The sequence below is a fragment of the Neolamprologus brichardi genome, chromosome 16, assembly GCF_056152115.1.
Source record: "Neolamprologus brichardi isolate AB-2024 chromosome 16, ASM5615211v1, whole genome shotgun sequence".
Lineage (NCBI taxonomy): Eukaryota > Metazoa > Chordata > Actinopteri > Cichliformes > Cichlidae > Neolamprologus > Neolamprologus brichardi.
The window spans coordinates 17,589,294-17,610,545 of NC_142119.1; the positions used below are offsets into that span (position 1 = coordinate 17,589,294).

The following is a 21,252-nucleotide window of genomic DNA, read 5'->3' on the forward strand; positions in this document are numbered from 1 at the left end:
TGCTTTGCTTATATGCAAATTCATATTTAATCAATTTTTTAAATTGTCAGAAGCTTTAATTTTCAAAAATATTTCAGGCAATTATTTCATGGTTGAGCATAAAAAACACTCTGACATTATTTTGCTGCCATCTCCTGGAGTTCATTTATTCCCACAGTCTTTCTTTTTCTTTTTTTCTTTTTCTTTTTTTAAGAGGGCTGTTCTTCTGTCATTATACTCCTCAGTAAAGACTCAAAGATCCCTGTATACTCTTTTTGTGTAATGCTCAGCTACATTTAGAAAGAAACTCATTATAGGCTACTATAAACATCCTCATAGCCCAAAAAAAGGTTTATTTTTGTTATTTTTCTATCTTCTATCATTCAACGTGTGAAAATGTTTGTAATCCAAATTGCTTAAAGGTAGCGTTTAGGTTTATTTATTCTGTATTTATGCTAAGATTGTGCTCCCATCATTTAATACATATAGAGTTTTAATACCTCAGAGCTGCGATTCTTCTATTTGCGACAATCGCTGCTTACTTCCGAGTTAAAATAAGAAAACGAGGACGAAGCCTACATTTCCCGTCGGCCCCCGCGGTGATTTCTCCGGAAGAAAACCTTGGCTTTTTCCTTTGCACTTCCTCTTTCCGTCAACGGAGTTTAGGTAGGATGTCTACTTTCTGATCCCCGTCCTAAAAATCTGTTCTAAATCCAGATTTAATTAGGCCATCCGCTTTAAAAAGACATTTCTAAATACGGAACAAGTGTATAAGACTAAGACCTAACGAGCATTTTAACGACAGACTTTAGATTTTAAGCTTTTTTTCGTGCTTGTGTGTCCCTGTTGGGTGACATGGCGCACTTACAGCGGTGTGCTGGTAGCTAAAAGGCCGGCAGCCTTTCATATGAGCAAATTTGGCAAGTTGCTAATAATTTAATTTGTATATATGCGTGTAAATGTTGGAATAAAGGAAATTTGTGTTAAACCTGAACCGTTACTTTAACAAATTGATTTAACGGAGGCTAGCTTGGCGGGCTAACGACAGCTAGCATTATGAGCATGTATTACTGCATATGAGAAGCCAAACTCGCTTTGTGCAGTGTTTCAGCCACTATACCGACAAACACACATGAGCTTTAGGTTAAAGTTCCCATAAAGGAAAACTTAATGTGACTTTACATTAGTAGCAGCCCTGTTAGCATTTCATATGTCAAGCCGACAGATACGTGTCTGTTTCAAGCTTTTAAAAAACCAGTGGAACTCATTAAACCCTCACGTTTAAACTCAGGCCTTTGAAACGTTTTCTTTAACTTGCTACTGGTTAAATGTTTGCTTTAAAGTGTTTTTATGTATCTTATAAGTTATGGTTGGATCCATTCAATGAGGTTTAGCTTTAGTAATTACTACACAGGTCTGCTTAGAGGGGTAGCCACATGTTTCTCTCTGTTTTGACCTGTTTGATGGCGATGCTGGATTTAATTTTATCCTGTATTAAACAAGACACTAGAATGTAACTTTTTTTTTAAATTAAATGCTCTGTTTTTCAGTACACGATGGGACGTGTAATCAGGGGACAGAGAAAAGGTGCAGGCTCTGTGTTTAAAGCCCACGTAAAGCACAGGAAAGGTGCTGCTAAACTCCGTCACATTGACTTCGCTGAACGCCATGGTTACATCAAGGGGATTGTGAAGGTAATTTGATGATAAATCCGAGCTGTTTTGGGCAGTGGTGTGGGTGGACGGATTTGTAATGTCTTTCCTGCTGGTTTCCCCTTGCAGGACATTATCCATGACCCTGGCCGTGGTGCCCCCCTGGCCAAAGTGGTCTTCCGTGACCCATACCGGTTCAAGAAGAGGACGGAGCTCTTCATTGCCGCCGAGGGCATCCACACCGGACAGTTCATCTACTGTGGCAAGAAGGGTAAGACGCTGAGCAAGGGTGTATGAGCTGCTCTTAGATTTTCATCTGTTGCCATGGATCTTTCCACAACGCGACACTAATTCGTGAATTATATTTTTGCGTCCGATCTTACACCATAGCTGGGTCCCCTTTTTAACCTTACGCCACAACCTGCTACATAATCTGACATCCATCTCCTGAGAAATGTAGCTAAACATCAGGTCGACACATAAAAAGATGACTTGAATGGCGTGGAAGGTTGAGGTGTAGGGATGAAAGTAGTTTCCAGTTGCTATGCAAGTTATGACATAGATTTCCCACAGAAGTCTAAATCAAGCTTGAGAAGGAATTTTGGACCTCTGTCTCACTCAGACTCTTTTAAAGTTCCTGTTAAGATTGAGTGGCTTTTGAGGTGGCAGTAGTTCCAGGGAGCCATGTAATGATATGATTTAATGTTTTCCTGTCATAAAGTTAGTCACAGGAGTAATGATCATATATGATATAGGAGCTGATAGAATATGCAACATACAGAACAACTCGACAAGAAGCTGCCTGAATGTTTTCTGCTCTTTGATAGTTTGGATTAGTGCTGGACACACTTGAGATCTCAATTTCACTCATAAGTCTTTAAGTCCTTGCAGGATGTAGCTGTTACATTTATTTTTTAGCTTTAGTCAAAGTGTAATTACGCTACATGATTGCGTTTATTTGTATTTCCTTCTACATGAATAAAAATCAGCATTTCCTTCACTGATAATGGTGCTGTTGTGCAGAGTCAGCTGTTTGGGACTGCGGTGATGTTTTTTATTTTAATATCTGCTGACAGAAACTCAACAGTTTGAAGGCATTTACACGCCTTTTTTTTTTTTTCTTTTTTTTTTTTTTTTTTAACTTGGTATCTGTAGTTTTGTGGTCCACACTTGTGCTTTGTGGGGACAGAAGAAGCACCCAGTACCATGTGTTTGGTAGTAGAAGATGGCGACAGTTGCCCTCCTGTACTTGTTATTGGGGTTGGAACCAGCAGCTCTATTCTGATATATAGGTCAGGACTTCAGCTGTCCTCAGCCACACTGCCCACTTCAGGGGGATCTCTGTTTTCCCCTGAGACTTTTAAGTTGTGGTTGTTAAATGACAAACAAAACATGATAACAGCAATTTTAACCATGAAGTGTATAATGTTCGAGCTTTCATCTGCATGGTTAAATATTTTATGGTCTAAAAATAATAAATCTGTTCCATTGGTGGTCCTTGATGGAGAAGATGGATAAAGTTATCTGAATGAACCACATGATGTCTTAATAATAATTTCAGTGTTGGTTTTAATTGAACTATTGTGTCTTATTTAGCTCGTTAAGCAAAGATGAGCCTCCGTGAAAAGAGCAGAAGAATTCTAGGGTGTAATCAGAGGGCGATTATTTGCTTTTATGCTGTGCAGCACCTGCTTATCTGCTGCCTCGTGTTTCTGTTACATTTTTTGATTGCCTGTCTTCAGTCAGCCTCCAATGAAACGCTAACAGAGCTGTTGCTTACATGACACTGTGTTCAGATTGTCAGATGGAAGTTTGAAGCTTGTCCTCTCATCCCTTGTCCCACAGCTCAGCTGAACATTGGTAATGTCTTGCCCGTTGGCACAATGCCTGAGGGAACCATCATCTGCTGCCTTGAGGAGAAGCCCGGTGACAGAGGCAAGCTGGCCCGTGCTTCAGGAAACTACGCCACAGTCATCTCCCACAACCCCGAGACCAAGAAGTCCAGAGTCAAGCTGCCCTCAGGCGCCAAGAAGGTCATCGCCTCTGCCAACAGAGCCGTCGTTGGTAAGAAAGCGTAACGAAACAGCCGCGTGTTTGATCTAGTCTTTGGACTGAGGAAAGCGTTTAAACGTGTCTGCCCTCCTTCTGTGTTGAAGGTGTGGTTGCTGGAGGTGGACGTATTGACAAGCCCATCCTGAAGGCCGGTCGTGCCTACCACAAATACAAGGCCAAGAGGAACTGCTGGCCACGTGTCCGTGGTGTGGCTATGAACGTAAGTGAACATGAGCGTACCGGCACTGTGCTGCGTTTAGAAACACATACAGGACTGAAGGCAGAGCAGCAGACAGATGCATGTATTTATGCATTGAACTGAAAGACATATCATGTAGGCAGATAATCAGACTGTGTTATTTTGGGCACATTATGCAATGTTCACATTGAATCTTTAGAAAAGTTTAATATGGAGCCCCATGAAAAGTCTCAGCACTGATGCAGATGATTGCCTATTCTCAGAGGAGGTGAAGATAATAGCTAATCACTCGGTATTACAGTTACCCTAATGGGTTTCCAGAAGAGTCTGCAGAACTCTCACACACTGCAACGAGTCTGTGGGCGGGCGAATCTCAAAACGTTTAGAGGAACACCTGCTTTGAGGTTTTAGATGGTGCTGCCCGTGTCGTCAGAGCACCAACCACATTAAGAAAGTCCATGTTTGAGCCTTTCTGGTCACAAAGAAAACAATCTTTATTGAACATATGAAATAAAGGCCTGTTGGTTGTGATTCTCAGAGCTAAGAGGCTGGTGAAAGGAAGTGTATCACTATACCTGGTTGTGTGCTTGCTGTTAAATTAGTCAGTGAGGGAGAAAAGAGTAGAGGATGGATTCCCCTTTGAAAGTCCTCATATTAAAGATGCTTCTCCCCCCCCCCCTCTCCTGTCCTCCTGCAGCCTGTTGAGCATCCCTTCGGTGGTGGTAACCATCAGCACATCGGCAAACCCTCAACAATCAGGAGGGATGCACCTGCTGGTCGCAAGGTCGGTCTTATTGCTGCCCGTCGTACAGGCAGACTGCGCGGAACAAAGACCGTCCAGGAGAAGGAGAACTAAATCTGACCGTGTTGATAATAAAACCTGTTCCAAAACATTTGATTGGTTGAAGTCATTCCGGAGTCCACACCACATACAAAACAATGAACGCAATTTCAGTAGGTGGTTAGATGAGCACGTTTTCCTTGTGTGAAACTGAGTAGTTGCAGAATTTTAAAGGTGAAGCTGTAATATTATAATCTGACAGTGTTGACTTTGCAAAATATTTTGTGACTTAAGCTCAACAAGCTTTCAACATGCACAAACTTTGGGGTGTTTAAAACAAAAAGGAATATAGTGGGGGGGGTGTTTCTTCCTAAGTTGTGATGATGATCAGGAGCAGGTGTTCCAGCTGTCACACCAGCAAAGCTTTAACACACTTTAACAAAATACTCAACGGATATTTTTTTTTTTAATTAGTTTTTAATTTAAAACAATTTGTATACAAGTTAGAATTTGCACCAGGTTTTAAAGACTTAGTCAGATTTACAGGGGGAAAACAAATCACACTGAGGTCACCAGTTATTATTTTACTGTTTGGTGACAGGAATAACTTGTTATTACAAATCCCTTTGTCTTAATCTTTGTTTTTAGGTTATGGTCTTCTTTGAGGAGCGAGGGTTGGGATGTGTTTCCCTTATCTGAAAGATTTAAAAAGTTGTTTGGGGTTTTTTAGAAAACCAAAGATTAATTTTAGCTGCTTTACTGTAGTGACCACTTCTAAACACTAGAGGGCATCTTATTGGGCAGGTGATTGAACTTTCAATGCATTGAAGTACATAAGCAGTAAAATAGCCTGACCTCAGTAATTCATCCCTGCTCTCAGCCTTCTGAGTGTGACCCAGAAATCAGTAATAGTGAAGGGTACTTGGAAATCAGACTGGAGACTTGGAGGCGAAACTGCCACATTTTTGGCAAGAGTTGGTTAAAGAGACTTAATTATTTTTGCTCTTGGGGCCACTATGTAAGATTCACACTTTCAACAAATTCTTTTTCAAAGTATGACTCCCTTCAAGTTGGGCCTTATTAAGGCACAGATTCAATAAAAGTCACACTGCACACACACAAGTATACAAACCATGGCAGTTGTTTGAAGAGCTAGTCTTTTTTTTATAAGTTTTGTTAAACAGTTTAGTTTTTAGTCAAACATTTAATTGACATTGTAAACCAAGGATATGAAAAAAAAGACGTCTCATTTTACTACATGGCTGCTACCTCGCATCTTCAGTGGGAGGTACCAAAGGGGAAGGAGAGGAATTGAGGATGTGCAGTTCAGGAAATGAGTGTGAGTGTCTGTGATAGAGATTTGAGACAGTTTCACAGCAGTCAGGTTTTGGCCATCAAAGTAGGAGCACCACAGCTGTAATTTATTAGTGGTGGATTCCATTTAGTGGAGACCCGTCCAGGGACAAATTGATGCACATTTATCAATTAACCAATCGCTCAACAGAACAGTTCATGCAGAATCGAATACAAGTCAAGTATCTTCTGAACTGTCCAACGCTTAAAAATGACACGCAGGCAAGATTCCATGTTCTTTATTTGCTAAGGGCGCAATGCTTTTTTTTTTGTTATATTTCTGTGCACAAAAAACCTCACAAAGTGAAAGTCCACATCGCGACTGTAGCTCCAGAATTCAACGTCACACCATGGCCAAAACAAAAGTCGGCAAAAAACAGGGCGCAGAACTCTGTACAGTCAAATATCTTCTTTAAAAATAACACAAGGACAAAAATGTTCCTCTTAAATCAAATTCTATTTTTTTTTTAGTGAAATACAACAAAATAAATTCTATAAAATAAGAGCAAAATATTTAAATATAATACGGTGGGCAGAATATTTTCATTTGCAGGAGTATTTGGTATGTTTTTGACAAAAAAAAAAAGAAAAAGAAAGAAGAAATGAATTAAAAAAAGAATATTACACGCATTCAAGTTACCAATTAAATACAGTATTTACTGATGTTTACCTTTACTCCTACATAATCACAAGTTAGCTCAAGTTGCAACATGACTAACCAGCTGCTATTCTTACGGTAAAACCCTGCTGTGGGACCTACTCTCAAAGGTGGGGTTAGGTGGGGTGGGGTGGGTGCTCGCTGCTGCTCAGGATCAGTCACATCATCCCAAACCGCAGCCAGATGCCAAACCTGACCAGCTCCACGGCAGAAAGGAGGCCGATGGGCAACAAAGTCTGTCTACGACTAGGCTCTATTGAAGAGACAGAAGCAAACCACACAGTCTATTATACACCAGAAAGCCCAGTGCAGCAGTTCTGTTGCATATGTGTTCATTTTCCTATAGATGAAAGCTAAAGTTGTCTAACCCACCGAAACTGACAGCCAAATGTGAAGTTGGAGGATTATAATGTGCAATTGAAAAGCCACTTATTCATACATTGGTTCCAAAAAAACAAAAGTATCGCCCTCTTTGTAGACAGGGTAGATGAGTAGAAAAAAAAAAGACAACCTAAAGGGTAACAACACCCCTCTGGAGATGTGGATTAAGAACAGCTTTTAGGTTGTTATGATCACAAGTCTTCCCATGGGCTACACTATTCTGGTGAGAAGCCATGCTAAATGTTACAGCATATTAACTAGAGCTTCAGAAAGGATTGAATTAATTACCAGAACCAAAAGAAAAAGAAAGAAAGAAAGAAAGAAAAAGAAAAAAAGACAAAAAAGTGAGAGAAAGGCAATGAGTTTCAGAACAATGTTGCATCAATGCTTTTTCACATCAACCAAACACCATTAAAGTCCACCCAACCATTCCACGTCTCGCAGTAAAACCCAACCACAGCTCGCGGGTTGATTTGGCATGGGTCGTAAGGTTGCCAAGGAGCTTAAGAAGAATATAATTATGATGATAACAATGCGTCCTTCTACAGGTGAATGACCAGAAACCGTCCGATGGCAGAACAAAGTTTTACTGCTGAGCATGGGTGATAAAACAAAGAGGAGTTGTTGTCTTCTTACAGGTTTTTTTTCTGGGGGGGAATTTTTATTATTTATAATATCCATTTTGTTTTTCATAACATCTGCAACATCTCCCAACAGCAAACCACACAGAGTTATGCTACTGGGGAATCTGAACAGTCAAAAACATTAACATACTATGTACACCATTTCGTCGTGTAGACAAGCGCATCAGCATCGTCAGCTCCGGGTAAATTTGTTTTTTTCGTTATTAGAACTCTTGTCCACTCCCTCGCCTCTGCAGCCGCCAACGGGCCCCTGTCGCACAGTCAGGCAGCCTCAGGTCAGGGGAGAGCGTCTCCCGCAGGCTGTCGGGGGGAGTGGGGACAGTGGAGAGAGAAGTGGCCTGGCTCTACCCTGCCCTGGGGCCAGAGAGAGAAAGAGAAAGGTAGGACCCGGCGAGAGGAGAGAGCGGGACGATGGAGGCTCGAGGCACAGCAGAGGAAGGGAGGGGGAGGTTACTCCTTAGGCGGGGCGGGCGCTGGGGTGGAGGTGGGGGTGGGGGCGACCTCCTCTGTGCCCTCCCAGTTCTCTTGTGCTCGCGGGCCTGTTCCTGGAGTGGTACCAGGGGCAGGGGCGGGGGCGGAAGTCTGGGTCGGGCCTGGAGTCGGAGCGGAGGCCGGACCGGGGCGCTGGGGGTTGTTCATGTGCTGAGCAGCAGGCCCGGTGTACGGCTGCCCGTGAGGGTGGTTGTTCTGTTCGGGGGGAGAACGTGGAGAAAAATCAACACATCGTATAAGAATTGCACTCAAATGAAAACATGACATGCTTTATTGCATCCACAGCCACGTGTTTTGTGCACGTGCAACGCTGCTAGGGCCAATAACTCCAAACTAATCTAAACTGACAGACCTCACCTCTGCTGCTGAATCAGTAAAAACATCAGAGCCACATTTCTTCACTACAGTCAACATGTGCACCACAGATTGTTTTTAGTCCGTGTTTGCTTGCTGTAAATGCACTAAACAGGAAATTACTCTGCCTTTCACGAAGCAGAACCTATAAAAAAATCCACATCTATGATTAGTAATGTATGTCTTCAGTAGGGATAAATGCCCTGACAGCCACTCAAGGTGAAGCCACATGCCGCTTCCCGTCTACATTTTACTTGCACTTGACCTCAAAGATGGATGAAGTGTTTCTGATGAAAGAAATGAGCCTGGTGTGGCAATACACAGACCAAACGTGCCAAAATCAATGTAAAGGGATGAACTCAAGTACAGTTTGTACACGTGGAAGCACAAAGTTGTCTGCAGTGCAGTATTATCACAAACTGAGAAAACCTGAGCCTCTGATTGTGTGAGCGCTCGGGCACGAAATAATACTCAGGAAAAAACACTTATCACCATGGTTACCAGCATCATTAACAGATAATAGAAGACTCGCTATGGGATGGAAACCACTGTCTAAGACTGCGTTCTTTTACCTGTGCAATATGAAAACTCGAGAACATCCTGTCTCATAGTGACACTGAAAAAACACTTCACGAGCTGCGCACTTCTGGGATGGACCTTTTTTTTTTTTGTAAAATCAGGTGTCGTAACCCCTCCCTGAAAAGTTTCCAGTTAAGCAAAAGTTGTTGGCAAACAGAAACTAGGAGACGTCATATTTCTGTGTCCCTGTTAAATCCAGAATTCATCTTAAAGTCTTTCCTCTCACACACCAAAGTTCAGAAACCCCATGTTCAGCTAGCAGGCCTCTCTGCTGTGGACTGAGCTCCCAGTTTGGGTATGGGAGACAAATACTTGAACTGTACTGTAAGATTATCCTTTTTTCTTTAGTAAAGAGCTGGATACTCTCTTAGTTATGCTGCTAAAAGCTTAGGCTGCTTTCTATTGCAAGTTCTTTTCCTCACATGTTATGATTTAGAAAGATAGAACATCCTCTGATGGGAATGGGCAGTAAGCTGTCCTCTGAGACACTACCTGCTGAAACTGGGTTGTTCCAGGAGAATGTGGGTACAGAGACGTATCCTCAGGTGGGGAGGAGTCCTGATCATCGGGTGCTTCCTGTTCATCTGGCTCCTAGAATAAAAGAGATAAATATATGTTTGTAATCACATATCAAGACAAAAACTGGAAATGTGCTCATCTATTTGAACAAAGTATAATAGTCTGACAGAGAGTAGCTTGTGTGGGAAAGTCAAACTTCCTACTGTGTTGTCAAGTAAATAAGGTTTAGGAGATTGAATTATGTGTGTGGGTGGCGTCTACAGCTGAGAGCATGAAAAATGGAGCTAACAGAAGGTGCACATGAACCTCTATTGTGGAGGTAATTTCAGTGCGTCGTTTTTAAAGGACATGGCTCATTGGCATTTGTACTTTTATCATGCTATATCGAATAACATCAGCCTCATCGTTTTACAGTCTTATCTCTGAGGCAAGGTCAAGTACACATCAACATTACAACATGATGTAACGGACAGGACCTGAAAGCTATCTGAAACATCACGAGTTTATAAACTTTTCAATTTAGCTTTTGTTCATTATTTTGTCACAGATTAAAACTTAATACTATGAATATGATAAGTTCTGGCTTTTGATTTGATCCAAATAACAAAACTGACAGCTTCACATTAGGGGCTGCCTATGCCTTCAAGAGTAATGTGCAACTTTTGAGATCTAGAAATGTACAAATCTGCAAAACAGCGGCTAAAAAAGCACAACGGCTTAACAGTTAAAATACTGTAACTAGCATTGAATGCTCAAGTACAGCTGAGGCTAGGAGATGCAGGTGGCTGGCCGTACCACACTGCAAGTTGGGGAGGAAGCAAAAACTGGCAAAAGAGCACTAGACTGAGATTGAAGACTGGCTATGTCAGTGCTGCTGAGACTGGGCAACAGGACAGGAAGAGAACAAAGATCTGTTCACTGTGTGCAGCTGCGTAACATGACTTCTCATGCTTAGTTACACTACATAGCATCTCATATCTCACCAGTGGCCAGTACACCTTGCCTTTTACTTGAACAGCCAAGAATTGATTTTTTTTTTTTTTTTTTTTTTTAAATATCATGTACGCTCACAATCTGCTTTACCTACGCAGAGTGGACATGTACAAAATTGGAGTAGTTTACTCTAACTGCACATTCTAAATTATTTACATGACATTTATATTGAAAATACATGCAAAAGGCTCATCGTCATAGTGTTTCAAGCCTCTGACTAATCTACAAGAAACTCAAAGCTGTGCAATTCGATTTAAACTAGTGTTAAATGTGATGGAAGCTAAAACTGTTGTTTCTCTGCTGATTCTTTTGGTAGGTTTTGTCTCACTTCCTTCTTTTATGTCGTGGTGCCTGGAATACTGACCTTCCCTGGGCTTCCCTGAGTACACTTGAGCTGTGTATGGAATATTACAGGAGAAGTGTGTCATTTGACTGGATTTTCCATTCATAAAAAAATATATACAAGTAACGCATTTTAAGTGAAAACAACACAATCATATCTGTGTGTATTGTGAACTGCAGCCATGTAAACAACACAGAGTCAAACATGGTAAGCTGTACTTTAATCAAGCTCAGTTTCTTTTAGCTGAGCACTTAGATTCCAGATAATTTACTCTCTGTATGTTTTTTTTTTTTTAAAAATAAATCAGGATACAAAGCTAAAAATACACAACACATTACGTGCGTAACTACAAGAGGTAGAGAAAATGGTAAAATACAAATTTTCTGATCAGCTTAATATTCGATTAATCGCCGTGTTAGTACTCATACATATCCACATGTTAAATGCTGGTCATGTTAGACCATTCATTTGGGCTTTTTATGTTGAAGTGATGTGATACACATTCACATTCAGCCTCAGTCTTACAATATCTTTTCTGTTACCTCTCCCTAAGACTGCAAGATAGTGTTAAAGAGAATCTGTGGGTGTGTACAGTACAAGGTTAATGGTATTACCTCCTCGGGACAGAGCTCACAGGCCTTGGCCAGTGTCATACGTGCACTGTGAGAGCGCTCCAGGAAATATCCGTTGGAGGTCTCGTTGCTCTGAACAGGAGGGGACCAGTTGTTGTAGGTGTACTGCGGATTTCCTGTGTATGGCCTCCTTTCCAGCTCATCGCCCAGCCACTCCACTGCCCACGTCCACTTTCGCTTCAAGTCACCGTTACTCTGTACAGACAAGCACAGAAATGTAACGTTACGTTTTAAAGCTTCCAGCCTTTTCGCATGCCAAAGCCCATCAATATACCTCTTTCTTGTTGTTATGTTACTTAGTGCTTACTTTGGTCTGCATTAGTAAAAGAGAGACAGCCTGTTTACCTGTAAGATCTGGTAAGCCACAGAGCAGTTGCTGAAAAGGGCCACCATGCACTTAATGCACTGATAAGCTCGTTTCTGATAGTGGTTCTTGGAGCGCTGGATGGTGTCAAAAAGCCCATCTCTGTCATCGGGAATGCCCTTCAGCGCATTGTGAATCCTACACACACAAAAAGAAGCAAAGGAGAAATTTAAAACCACGTTCAAGTTTAAAAATTGTAACTTTCTGCACTCAGCAATCAAGTCTGACCTGTGTGTTTGCCAGGAGTCCTCGATGAGCAGGATTTGTAGCAGCAAGTCCAGGTAAGGCCTCAGCTCATAGGTGTACGAGTACGCCACCTGCAGACAATGTGTACAGTCTAAATACAAGCACTTGTAGACGTTTATAAGAAAGAAACCTATGGAGTTCTGAATATCATGTTGCTCTGAAGAAGCATTAGATGTTTACCTGCCAGAGCAGCTCACTGAGCACAGTGGAGGAGAACTGAGGGTTCTCCCAACAGCTGAAGCGAAGCAGCTTCACTGTCTCTTCAGAGTTGCTGCAGTCCTCAATGATCTTCTTTACGTAGCTCGTCCTCACAAACAGAATCTCTGCCACCAGCTGCTGCACAGGCATCACCGGAGCTGTCAGGTTGGTGTCCCCATATGGGTTAGGAAGAGGGGGATTACCTGCAGGAAATACAAAACAAAAGTTAAGATGAACTATCCTACAAATGCAGGCGGATATTAGCAAAGTCCCTCATTCATCATTTTTGAGAGCCCTCAGCTCCAAGTTGTGCCTACACAGCACAGAGGCTCAGAGTGGCTGTTTGTCAGTCACTAGATCCTGAGCAAGGATGAAAATCCTCACTGGGCTCTCACTAACCCTTTTCACACAATCACTTGTTCACTTTAACTGAGCTCATACAACTTGTGCCTAAAAGGAGAAGGGGGGGGGGACCCCAACAACTCACCATTGATGGAGGACTGCATGCGTGAAGAGACGTCACAACAGCGAACCAGCTGAGAGACGACAGTGTAGAGCTTGCCCAGTTCAGCATACTGATACTTAATTGGAGGGCCAGGCCCCTCGTCCAGAGCGACCAACATGAACGTGGCAGGAACATTCAGCTTCAGCAGTTGCGTCTTTTCAGCCAGGCCTGCATGTGGCAGGAGTAATGACAGGTCAGAAGAAAGTAAAAGCATTCTAAGCACCAAATAACTTTAATTACTAAAGAACTGAATTATAGTTTACATAAAATTTTGTAGAATTTATTGAGGAACAAATGTACATAAAAGCTTAACAATCTCTGTGCGCTCCTTACCCAGATTGGCGTACATGACAAAGAGGTTGAAGTACTGCTGCAGATGACGGCCGTGCTCAGAAACTTCTCGTCTGAGCAGGTTGAGGACAGCTCTCAATAAGTGGTCACTTAGACTGAGGTTATCGCAGCCCTAAAACACAAACATGAAATCAGTTGGAGTCCATCAAAGGCATCGTGGTAACATGTGCGGCCATACAGAGCTAATTAAAGTCCTTTTTCCAGTGCCCAGATGTAAGTCTGGCACCAACCTGAGCTGAGGGTCCAGGCGAGGCGGTGGGGGAGGGGCAGGGGCCGTCTTGCAGGGAGAAGTGAGCGATGAAGACAATGAGCTTGGCAAATGCCCCACGGACCTCAGCGCTCGGGCACTCGAGCAGGTACTCAGAGAACCGGTTAGGATAAGCAAACAAAACGTTGTGTGCAAACCAGTAGCGTACATTCTTACTGTGCCTCAGCAGGATGCAAAGGGCATCATACCTAGAGGGGAAAACAAGATAAACATGTGTAAACAAGGGCAGGAACACTTGAGGGGGAAAAAAGAAAGGAAAAAAGAAACAGCAAGGCTCACCAGTCACTGGCAGGACCCCGTACTACTTTCTTGGTGTGAAAACCTGTGCTGAAGAGAAACCTAGCAGCCAGCTGAGCACTTATCATAGCAATCTCCTCTGCCTCTGGCAAAAGGTGGTCTTGTCCTAAAAGAAAGAGCAGCGGTTACCAAAACAAAGAAAATATTCCATGTAACTGCAGGTAATTCTTCAATGCTTAAACATACAACTAAGGCTTCACCCAACTACTTCTCCTTAAAGTAACTACTGCACATCAACAGAGCTGGCTATGAAACACACAAAGGAAGTGAAATATGCAACTCCACTGGAGTGTGTAAATAGCAAACAGACATTTCCTTTGTTTGGAGTTAGATGAAACATGAAATGCACGTAATGAAATAGCAGATGGAAAGTTGTCGGCTCACAAAACGAGGCAGCAGCTTAAAGGCTCAGAGCAAGCTCAAATAAAATGTGAAACTACCTAAACTGACACTGTATGTCGGGTCAGTGCGTGGGCTAATCCACGTGTCATACATATAGATACATTTTCTTATGATCAGAACAAATTCTGTGTTTTTGGGGTTATGGCATCACTGGGCTCTGGTTCAAATAATAAACAATCAGAGCTTTGTAATGCCTAACACAGAGGTAGTGCAGTATTAAGCAGTCTGTGCTGAACTACTAAACATCAATTTTTTTCCCCCTCCATGAGAATTTTATTTATAACATCGAGCTGAAATAAATAAATAAATAAATTTATTTATTTATTTTTAGGCATAGATTAGTGATACAAATATTTTTGGCAGCAGCTGTATCTTTAAGAGAGAAGCTTTGAAACCCACAGGAATTAATCAAAAAGATCAAAGTAAGTTTCAGGGGCAAGAGCACGGCCATTACTGGAGGAACAACACAATCTGTGCATCAGTAATGAAATACATGCTATTCTTTTTCATACAACCTGTCAACATGAGTGGATGGTTGGACTGTCTTATCTGAGTATTGTTTATTTTATTCTTGCCGGTATCATTTTATCGATTGCCTGTTTTCATTGCCATCTTGTTCAGGTCTCCCTCTCTTAAGAGGCTTTCCAGATTACATGGACCTTACCTTGATTAATAAAATGATCAAACACAGCTATATTAGCTGGTGTTTGCAACCATGATTTATCAGCATGATATCTGGCAGCAGATGGCTTTGTAAACATCTGCTACAGTTAATGTTTCCAGTATTGGAACCATGTCTCAAAAGCTCTGAGCAAGCATAAAGCAAAAAGAAACTAGCACTAAACTAAACTCTAGCTAAAAAGAGTCATTCGTTTTTTCGGATCCAAATGTTAGCTCTGAATTTACCCGCACACACAAAACTGATGCATACCTGGAGGAGGGTTTAAATAGACACTGTTACAGGTCAGAAGTTTCTTAATGAACTGGAAATATTCCAGGCTGTATTGCATTCGGTTGTGCATGAATTGGACGTTCTGTTTGCGGACGCTGCACTCAATAACACCAGGCATCTTGACCTGATGTGGCTTAGTGGAGGAGATATTCAAGTCTGAGATGTATTTGACAAGCTCGCTGTCCTTGTCCATTGAGTCCATACGTTCGTAGAACAGGATGTAGGCATTCCACCAGCGTTTCTGCCTCCTGTACGACATCCTTTTCATCATATGATCAAAAACCTCGCCCATGTATTCCCCTCCAAAGCACTGGTTCTTCATTTCCTCCTCATCGTCCATCTTGCACTCAGTCACATCACCATCATCAAATTTATACCAGCGGTTCTTCTCACCATCACCCCCATTCCTCTGGATTATGTACGAATAGTAGTGTCCGCCACTGGCCTGGCCTGAGTGGACCAGCACTCCCACCAGGCGATACTTGGAGCTGCCTGGTGGTGTCGGTTCAGAGGGCTCATTCTGTTGGATAACCTGGTTTTCCGGATTTACGTCGTCGCCTTCTAGCTTGGCCACACCTGCTACCGTGTACGGCTCCATGTCGAGCTCCCTAGGGAACTCAAAATAGTCATTAAACTTGATGGCACACTCCCTCTCCCAGTCGTAGTCGAAGCGCTTCAGCTGGATAGCGAGGACAGGAGGCAGCTTCTTGATCAGCAGACGTTTCACTGTGTCCACCTGACAGGGAGAACAAGCATCACAGATTATCTATGGCTCCTTTAAAGCAAAAAGCATAAAAACAGGTGAGGAAAAGGGAACTGGTGAGATTCTTTTAAGTTAAACAGAGGACAACAAAGTTTGTTTAGATTCAGTGTGAAAATGATGGTAAAAGTTGGCGTGAATTTCCCATGAGCAGTTACAAGCATCACATGCTAAACAAAAGGACACCAACTTCTCACCTTTTTGTTACACTTCTCACAGTGGTAGGCGTTTGCTCCTTCCAGCAGATCTCCTTTTACATACTGCTCCATTGAGTCCAACAGGTTCTGATGGTTTCTGATGTCTACATTGAGTGTTGTGAACGACTCTTCACACTCATATCTGACAACACATTTTTTGTGGGTTAAGTATACAGTGTCTTAAACTGCTGCCCATATTCAGTCACCAAACACAAAGTATGTGTACTTACCTGTGTGGGCATCCTTGACAGATTTTCTGATCAGCAAAAGATCCTCCCAGCACCTTACTGAGCATGGCAGGGTGGCCCAGTGCTTTTAAAGCCTCGTCTAAACTGTCCACCAAAGAGTTGAAAAACTCCAGTGCATCATGCTGTTCCCTCAAGTTAACTGGCTCACCCCATAACCTAAAACAGGAAGACAAGGATACATTATGGTTGCTACGTTGGTCGCCTTGCTAGCAAACACTGACACCACCACAGCTCTGAAAGCATTTATAGCAGCGCTGAGGGCACAGGCACTCAGATACAACATCAGCATCGACGCTGGTGTAGGAGTAAAAGACGTTGAAGCTGGAAGCAAAAAAATCAACAAGTTTCTTTTTCCCCCCTTTCGACGTCTTTTTCTTTTCAGGGTTTTGCAACATCTCCCACTGTATAATCTGGGACACGCTAAGCTTTTATATTGATGTGGCATTGACATTGTGGTAAAAACGGACATGATCATAGACTGCGTCTTCAACTCAACCGCTGTGGTACCCACGGCTGGCTGAAAACAACAAAATATGCCGCCTGTGGCAGGAGATCTGACATAACTTCTGGAATCCCCCATTCGCAAGGACAAGAACATTTAGTATAAGAGCCCGCTAGACTTCAGGAACAGGTAACTAGGCAAACTCCTGATCCAATCAAAACAAATGACACTTTGCGATACCTGAACTGTTTCCAGAATCCCCTGGGGACGTAGTACTGCAGTCTGGATGCAGCCAGGTGGCCAAAGATAACCTGCAGGTGACGCAGGACCCCGATGTTGTACTCTTTCCTGTCTTCTGACTTACTGGAAGGTTTGTCATCAAACTGGTGATGATAGCTGAACACCTCATCACGAGGATCTACATTGCTCTGTGGAAACAAAATACGTAGGTGAAATATTGCTATCCACATGTGTCATTAAGTCTAAAATTGTTTTAGATTCGTTTTTAACTGCTGCTGTTTAGTTGGGAAAACAAATCATAGCAGCTAAATGAGAACTGGGAGGGAAAGTCACTGTGTGAAGTGATTTGCTATTTGGTCTTGTAATTATGCTGCCCTCAGCTCCAAGCTCTACCTACATGACCTCCATGCTTATAGTTGGCCAGTCTGTCAGTCACTGGATGCTGATAAAGGATGAAAACTGGGACTAAATCTCTTGCAACACAAACTCTCACTGTACCTCATTCTCCTGCTTCTCATCCCCCGACATGTCATCATCCACATCGGTCCCCGTGCCCTCAATGGCAAGGATGCCATTGCGGATAGGAGGAATCATGTATAGCTGCTGAATGACAGAGTTCATGTAACAAGTGGCCCCAGCGTTCTTCAGACCTACAAATCCTTTGTTGGGCCGTGGCCCCACTGGAGGCAAGTACTCCCACTCTGTCAGCGTCTCACAACCTAGATGGAGAACAAAGTAAAAACACCCTCATCTATACTGTAATTTACAAGCTGCTTGGCAGCGTCATCTCTAAAGCCAAAGCAATCTCCATACCTAAATAGTACATGTCAGTCAGAGTGTCGACTATCTGTTTCAAGTTGCGGACACAGCCAACAGCCAGCGCCACGAGGAGCTCAAAACCAGCATTGATGGAAGCGGGAGTGCTGCACACTGGGATGGCCTGCTCTGTGGGGAACTCGCCAGTCTTCATGTACTGCAGGTAAACATTAGATGCTGGGAAGATGAAGTCATCAATCAGCTCCTAAATCAAGCAGGGGAAAAAAGGAGAAGAAGAAGATATGGTTTCTTAGTGATGTTATGTGAAACAAGAAAAATACAGGATGGACATATTCTCATTATAGTAGCACTGTTTTCATGAATGTGTGTTTCACCTTAATGAGGTTTGCTCCTCCCTTCTCGCAGCCGATGTAATACTTCTTTTCTGGGGTTTGGAAGGCAAGAAGCTCTTTGGTGACTCCAAGGTGGCCCTCCAAGATAGTCTCCTCCACTCCAGTTTCCCCTGTCCTCTTCACTTCGTCCTGGCAAGTGAAAACATACAGTACAGCCTCACTTCTGCCTTAAATAACTAGTTGAACAACAGCTTATATTGTAATTCCTTACACATTTTGCACAGCTAAAACAAATCATTAACAATGATTAAAAGGCTCTTTTACCCGTATTCGTTTCAGCCAGTCGATCTCATTGTTGAGCAGCACCTCAGCGTTTGGCAGGTTGATGTTGCTATTGTAGGCATAGTTTAATAAATGTCTGAGCAACGTGAAGTAGTCCCCAGCATGCTTGGCTCGTTCTTTGGCCGTACTCTGGAAACAGACATGGATTAAGTTAGGATTCTGTAGTGTGGACTGCAGTGATGTTATGGCATTAAAATACAAAAGAAATATAACCACTCACCCCTAGTACAGTAAAGAGGAGGGTGATAAAAAAGAGAAGGGGTCGATGGCCCATACAGCACCTAGTTGCCATAAGGAAGAACTGCTCCTGGGCCATTTGCCGCACAGATCTGTTGAAAACAGATTTCAAAATCAGCATCATGTCTCCCCCGCCCCAAAGCATAAATCTCATGCCTCAGAAGGTGGCTAGAATGCAAACTGGTATCCTTACTTGCTGTGGCAGTGTAGCAGCAAGTCTATGATGAAGGTCTGCCACGCCTTCTCTTTACTGAGTGTGTCCAGAGCTGTGGGCATGAGGGCAAAACACAGTGTCATCACCTCCAGGGCTTCACAGCACACCTGCTCATCCTCTCCATCTGGTTCCTTCGCTGCATTCGTCTACAAAAACAAAGACAGATAAAGGTCACCAGGCTGATCAAAACCTTGTATGGATTTAGACTTTTGCTGATCAAGCTTTTGCATTCTTTCCTCATACATCAAACACCTGATGGCAGACATTTTAAAGTGCTGCTGGAACACAGTCAACAAAACACATCAGCATTCAGAGTCATTTTTACCTTCTCATAGATTTTGCTGATTTCCTCATTGGAACTGAAAACAAGCTGCACTGTACCACAGCCTGATGCCCACACAATTTTCTGTATAGCACGGATCACACAAATGTCCGGGATGTACTTCGATGCCTGGAAGAAATTCTAGTGAAAAAAACAGTTCCAGAAAATCTACTGTTACAGACATAATAGCTCAAATGGGTCTACTCATCCAGAGTTTGCTTGAATAGATTTTATGCTTTTCATATAAACATATAATAATTTTAACTATATATCAACCTATTTATGTCAGCCCTTAATCCCAGCCCTTTTAATGCCTATAAACACATTTGCCTTTATCATAAAAAAAAATAAAAAAAATAAAAAAATAAAACATTTAAAGAAAAAAAGAAAAAAAAAAAAAGGTAAGATACCCTGACCTCCCTACAAAACCAAACAAAAAACAATAAAAAAAAAAAAAAGAAATCAGTTCCTTTAACTTATCTCACTAAAATTTACCTCATCAGAAATCTGCTGGGCCAAGCGAATGGCTACATTTCGTAGCATGCATTCTGAGGCAGGGTTGGGGATGTTTTGCAGGGCACTCTGGAGGACCAGTGCCTGGTCATGAGTAGCCTGATTTATCTGCAGAGAGGTGTTGAGAAAGAAGCAGGCATGTAAGAGTATGGCAAGCAAATGTGCTAGTGTCAAACAAGTAATACAGGTTTGTCTATGTGTGCATCATGAGTGTGACCTAACCGGGGAGACAGGAATATTTCCCTCTGCATTAGGCTGGCAGGCCTCAGCAACAGCCTTCACGTGTCCAAAGCCTACTGCAGTCAGGAGGAGCTTGGCGATCTTGAGCGCATTTAGGTAAGCTCCACGCCGTGTCTCCATGTCAGCAGATGGGAGGAAGTTGTTTCTGGTGAGCATGCTTAAAACCAGGGGCAGACCACCACTTTTCAAGAAATTATACTGGAAGTCGCTGGCATCCTCACCCAGAGTGGCACTGGCTGGCATCAGCAAAGCATACACAACCTGGAACACACACAAGAAAAAAAAAAATCAATCTTACATTTTTCTAGCACGCCCCACATCCAAGAATCAAACAGGTTCAAAAGCCACACCCCACAACCTTTGTCAATTGTTGGGACTGAAAGTTTAATCTGGATGAAACAACCAGCATGGCAGCTTCAGCAAACTCATTTATAAAAACACATTCTCAGCAAAAATCATATTCATCCAATGTATGTTTATTTCATTTTTCTCCCTTGCTTGTCAACTCCCATAGGCAGTGACTGCATGCCCTATTAGTGGAGGAAAAAAAAGTTCCTTTAAAAACATGATGAGGGCTGAAAAAAAATAACCTAACAAAACTCACTCCTGTGTAATAGTCCTATTAAATACAAATTACACTATAAAATTACAGGTGCCAGTGGAGTTGTTCCACTGCTGGTCAATGTACAGCAGCATACATTATGCAAATCTGATAATGAAGGGTATATAGATAAAAAGGAACACAATGTATAACAAGGCAGGGCACAGTGACACTCACCTCAATGAGGTAGAGCACTTGTGAGGGTGAGGGGCCAAAGAAGCGCGAGTCCAAAGAAGGACTCAGGCTGTTCTCACCAAGCTTGGCATGGTCCAGACAAACAGCTCTCAGATTCTCCACTGTAGTGTTATCTAAGGACAAAGAAACCGCACAAACAAGACCACTTGAAATAACACCGTCTGTGTGCATTAGCATAGGAGTACATTATCACCAAGCAATCTAGGTGTGTAATATTGTGAGCACAGGTGTGTGTAATACCCGGGGGCATGAGTTTCATGAGATCTCGAGCTCCATCTCTAAGCAGAGGCATGTTAAGGTTACACCCCAGGTCGGCCACTTGCCACAGGAAGGAAATGTAGCGCAGATGCAGCGACATAATCTAAAAGAGAGCAGAGGGTGTTACAGTACGTCTGCTT

The 21,252-nt window shown here is 42.5% G+C and overlaps 2 protein-coding genes across 11 annotated transcripts in view; one reads left to right on the plus strand and one right to left on the minus strand.

Annotated features, from left to right (window-relative positions):
- The first annotated feature begins 572 nt into the window (after nucleotides 1-572).
- Nucleotides 573-4,773, plus strand: rpl8 (ribosomal protein L8). Its single transcript, XM_006788129.2, has 6 exons — nucleotides 573-645; nucleotides 1,530-1,673; nucleotides 1,761-1,902; nucleotides 3,477-3,695; nucleotides 3,788-3,903; nucleotides 4,580-4,773. The coding sequence occupies exons 2-6, from the start codon at nucleotides 1,536-1,538 to the stop codon at nucleotides 4,736-4,738; spliced, it is 774 nt and encodes a 257-aa protein (XP_006788192.1). The 5' UTR covers nucleotides 573-645; nucleotides 1,530-1,535; the 3' UTR covers nucleotides 4,739-4,773.
- A 1,467-nt stretch (nucleotides 4,774-6,240) lies between these two features.
- The window catches only part of usp9 (ubiquitin specific peptidase 9), a 36,812-nt gene continuing 21,800 nt past the window's right edge, over nucleotides 6,241-21,252 (minus strand). For 6 of the 10 annotated variants that reach the window (XM_087853020.1, XM_087853018.1, XM_087853016.1 and 3 more), the window contains 26 exons: nucleotides 21,095-21,215; nucleotides 20,837-20,967; nucleotides 20,041-20,319; nucleotides 19,801-19,926; nucleotides 19,309-19,446; nucleotides 18,963-19,129; nucleotides 18,753-18,861; nucleotides 18,515-18,661; nucleotides 18,233-18,379; nucleotides 17,895-18,102; nucleotides 17,580-17,800; nucleotides 17,082-17,269; nucleotides 16,382-16,555; nucleotides 16,152-16,293; nucleotides 15,174-15,930; nucleotides 13,823-13,946; nucleotides 13,506-13,731; nucleotides 13,258-13,387; nucleotides 12,907-13,092; nucleotides 12,402-12,622; nucleotides 12,204-12,292; nucleotides 11,957-12,113; nucleotides 11,594-11,806; nucleotides 11,001-11,030; nucleotides 9,617-9,715; nucleotides 6,241-8,386 (listed from right to left, as the gene is read on the minus strand). In XM_087853020.1, coding sequence (XP_087709146.1) covers nucleotides 8,150-8,386; nucleotides 9,617-9,715; nucleotides 11,001-11,030; nucleotides 11,594-11,806; nucleotides 11,957-12,113; nucleotides 12,204-12,292; nucleotides 12,402-12,622; nucleotides 12,907-13,092; nucleotides 13,258-13,387; nucleotides 13,506-13,731; nucleotides 13,823-13,946; nucleotides 15,174-15,930; nucleotides 16,152-16,293; nucleotides 16,382-16,555; nucleotides 17,082-17,269; nucleotides 17,580-17,800; nucleotides 17,895-18,102; nucleotides 18,233-18,379; nucleotides 18,515-18,661; nucleotides 18,753-18,861; nucleotides 18,963-19,129; nucleotides 19,309-19,446; nucleotides 19,801-19,926; nucleotides 20,041-20,319; nucleotides 20,837-20,967; nucleotides 21,095-21,215 — 4,767 coding nt within the window. In that variant the 3' untranslated portion in view covers nucleotides 6,241-8,149. The remainder of the gene's footprint in view (nucleotides 8,387-9,616; nucleotides 9,716-11,000; nucleotides 11,031-11,593; nucleotides 11,807-11,956; nucleotides 12,114-12,203; nucleotides 12,293-12,401; nucleotides 12,623-12,906; nucleotides 13,093-13,257; nucleotides 13,388-13,505; nucleotides 13,732-13,822; nucleotides 13,947-15,173; nucleotides 15,931-16,151; nucleotides 16,294-16,381; nucleotides 16,556-17,081; nucleotides 17,270-17,579; nucleotides 17,801-17,894; nucleotides 18,103-18,232; nucleotides 18,380-18,514; nucleotides 18,662-18,752; nucleotides 18,862-18,962; nucleotides 19,130-19,308; nucleotides 19,447-19,800; nucleotides 19,927-20,040; nucleotides 20,320-20,836; nucleotides 20,968-21,094; nucleotides 21,216-21,252) is intronic. The other 4 variants (XM_087853024.1, XM_087853021.1, XM_087853025.1 and 1 more) reach the window with 3 other exon arrangements.

Coding starts and splice junctions, on each gene's coding strand:
- rpl8 (XM_006788129.2), top strand. CDS start 1,536: ATGGGACGTGTAATCAGGGGACAGAGAAAAGGTGCAGGCTCTGTGTTT. Junction 1,674..1,760: donor ACATCAAGGGGATTGTGAAG/GTAATTTGATGA, acceptor TTCCCCTTGCAG/GACATTATCCATGACCCTGG. Junction 3,696..3,787: donor TGCCAACAGAGCCGTCGTTG/GTAAGAAAGCGT, acceptor TCTGTGTTGAAG/GTGTGGTTGCTGGAGGTGGA.